Source organism: Charadrius vociferus, unplaced genomic scaffold (genome assembly GCF_000708025.1).
Source record: "Charadrius vociferus isolate BGI_N301 unplaced genomic scaffold, ASM70802v2 scaffold613, whole genome shotgun sequence".
Lineage (NCBI taxonomy): Eukaryota > Metazoa > Chordata > Aves > Charadriiformes > Charadriidae > Charadrius > Charadrius vociferus.
In genome coordinates, this window is record NW_009647757.1 from 12603 (window position 1) to 14405 (window position 1803).

A 1803-nucleotide genomic window follows, 5' to 3' on the forward strand; every position below is an offset into this window, starting at 1 on the left:
CAGCTTTATGGCAGCCCTGCGGGGAAGGAATTGCGGCGGGGCGCAACGGCAGCAGCCTGGCAGCACACGCTGAGCACAGGACCGCAAGAAAAGGGGATTATTTTTAGCGTGGTTTCTAAGGAAATGAGACTTTAGCAACGGCTCTGTCTGTCGGTCGCCCTCCCCTTCCTCCCCTCGCTGGGCGCTCGCTGCTCAGCACCAGTGGGGAGAGGATGGATGAGGTCCTGCCTATGGATGCTCTGGAAATGCAGCGATTGAAGCCAGGTCTCTGTGGTGGTGATGGGGGGGTGGCTCAGGGACCGTCATGTCCCCATAGGGGTGCTCGTGGGCTGGTGGCTCAGCTCTGGGTCACCCAGGGTGGGCACGGAGCCCTTTCTGTGCATCCCGGACCCTTCGTCCAGAGAAACGTTTATTGGCTGAGGCTGGGGTGGGGAAGGACCTGGCACCCCTTCAGGAAAGCATAAAAAGCAGAAATAAGCATCACACGCGCCAAATCTCCCACTGGGAGAGGAGGCAGTCAAGGTACTTGCAAGGGGAGGAACAGCATTTACAAATAGAGAATCCAATTAGAAAAATAACAATTGCTTTATTAGGAATTTTAATTCAAACTACACGAGAAAGCTGAAGGAGAAAGATGTTTATTCCAGATTTCCACCCACCGCAACACACTCGGCAAAATACAGAGTGACAACTCACTGAACTAGTGGGAAGAACAGGGAGGACATCGCTTGCCCCAGCCCGGCAGACGCAGGACGGGGACGTTCTGCCCAGCCGAGCATCCGGACCCCACTCTCCTCTTCACATCCTTCCCTGCTTTCCTTGGAAGCCGCTCATTTCCTCCTCACACAGAGCCCTGGAGCTGCATTTCCCTTCAAGGCCCGTTGTTAGCAGAGCCTTCCAGCACAGTTTGTGGTGTCACACAAGGGGTTTTGCTAATTAAACAGTCTTGGCCCCTTCCTGCATGTGGTCAGGTTCCTCCTCCCTCGGAGCTCCTGCACACCGAGCAGAGGCAATGCAGAGCAAGCAGGTGCTGGCTTTTGTTGTTAACAAACCCTCTTAATTGCCAGAGCCACATTCCCAACAGTCATCACAAACTTACAGCTTCCACATAACAGGCCCACTTTTTACTGAAATTTCTCTCCTTCATCAAAGACTCTTCTTATCCCTATGTGTTCTGCTTTCCATTACCTGACTTTGCTCAATAATTACGTTAAGTTCAGCCTGCCACATTTATCAACGTACTCTCCCTTCTGGGGACAGAACAGCACTTACACGCTTACTGGATTTTAGACGAGTGAAGCTTCCAGCTTGAAAGCCCAGGAAATGGGTAACCTCTACCCACAGCAGAGGCACGTCAGAGGGGACACCAATTTGGAGTTGCCGGTATGGCAGTAGAAAGCGTTGGCTAACAGTCTAGTTTAGAGGTGGCCTACTCGCCCCTGATACATGCTAACTCCTCATATGAGTACTCAGGCTTCAACTCAACTAGCTTAGTAATGCACTGAAGACTACATTTCCTCACCCTCAAGAGATCATCTAACATCCCACCTTATTTCCTAGTCTAGACCATGTTTTAGGACAGCCCCTCCAAGAGGGAGGGCTGCTTCAGAGCCATCTGGATGGAAGCAGAGCCTTCCACCCAGCAGCTCACCTCGAGCTGTAGCGTGGGCATCGTCTCAGCATGACCTGCCACTGCGTCAGAGTCGATCAAGAGCCTGAGACCGTCCTCCTCGGGATCCGGTGGTGAGGGATTTCACAAAATAGTCCGGCTCCAAAAGAGAGAAAGCCAAGGAAATAGAGACA

At 52.3% G+C, this 1803-nt stretch overlaps 1 protein-coding gene across 1 annotated transcript in view; it reads right to left on the minus strand.

Annotated features, from left to right (window-relative positions):
* The window catches only part of TMEM222 (transmembrane protein 222), a 6340-nt gene extending 5615 nt beyond the window's left edge, over positions 1–725 (minus strand). Inside the window, exon 1 of the mRNA XM_009882216.1 lies at positions 697–725. Within this exon, the coding sequence (XP_009880518.1) occupies positions 697–725 (29 nt within the window). The remainder of the gene's footprint in view (positions 1–696) is intronic.
* Between the last annotated feature and the right edge of the window lie 1078 nt (positions 726–1803).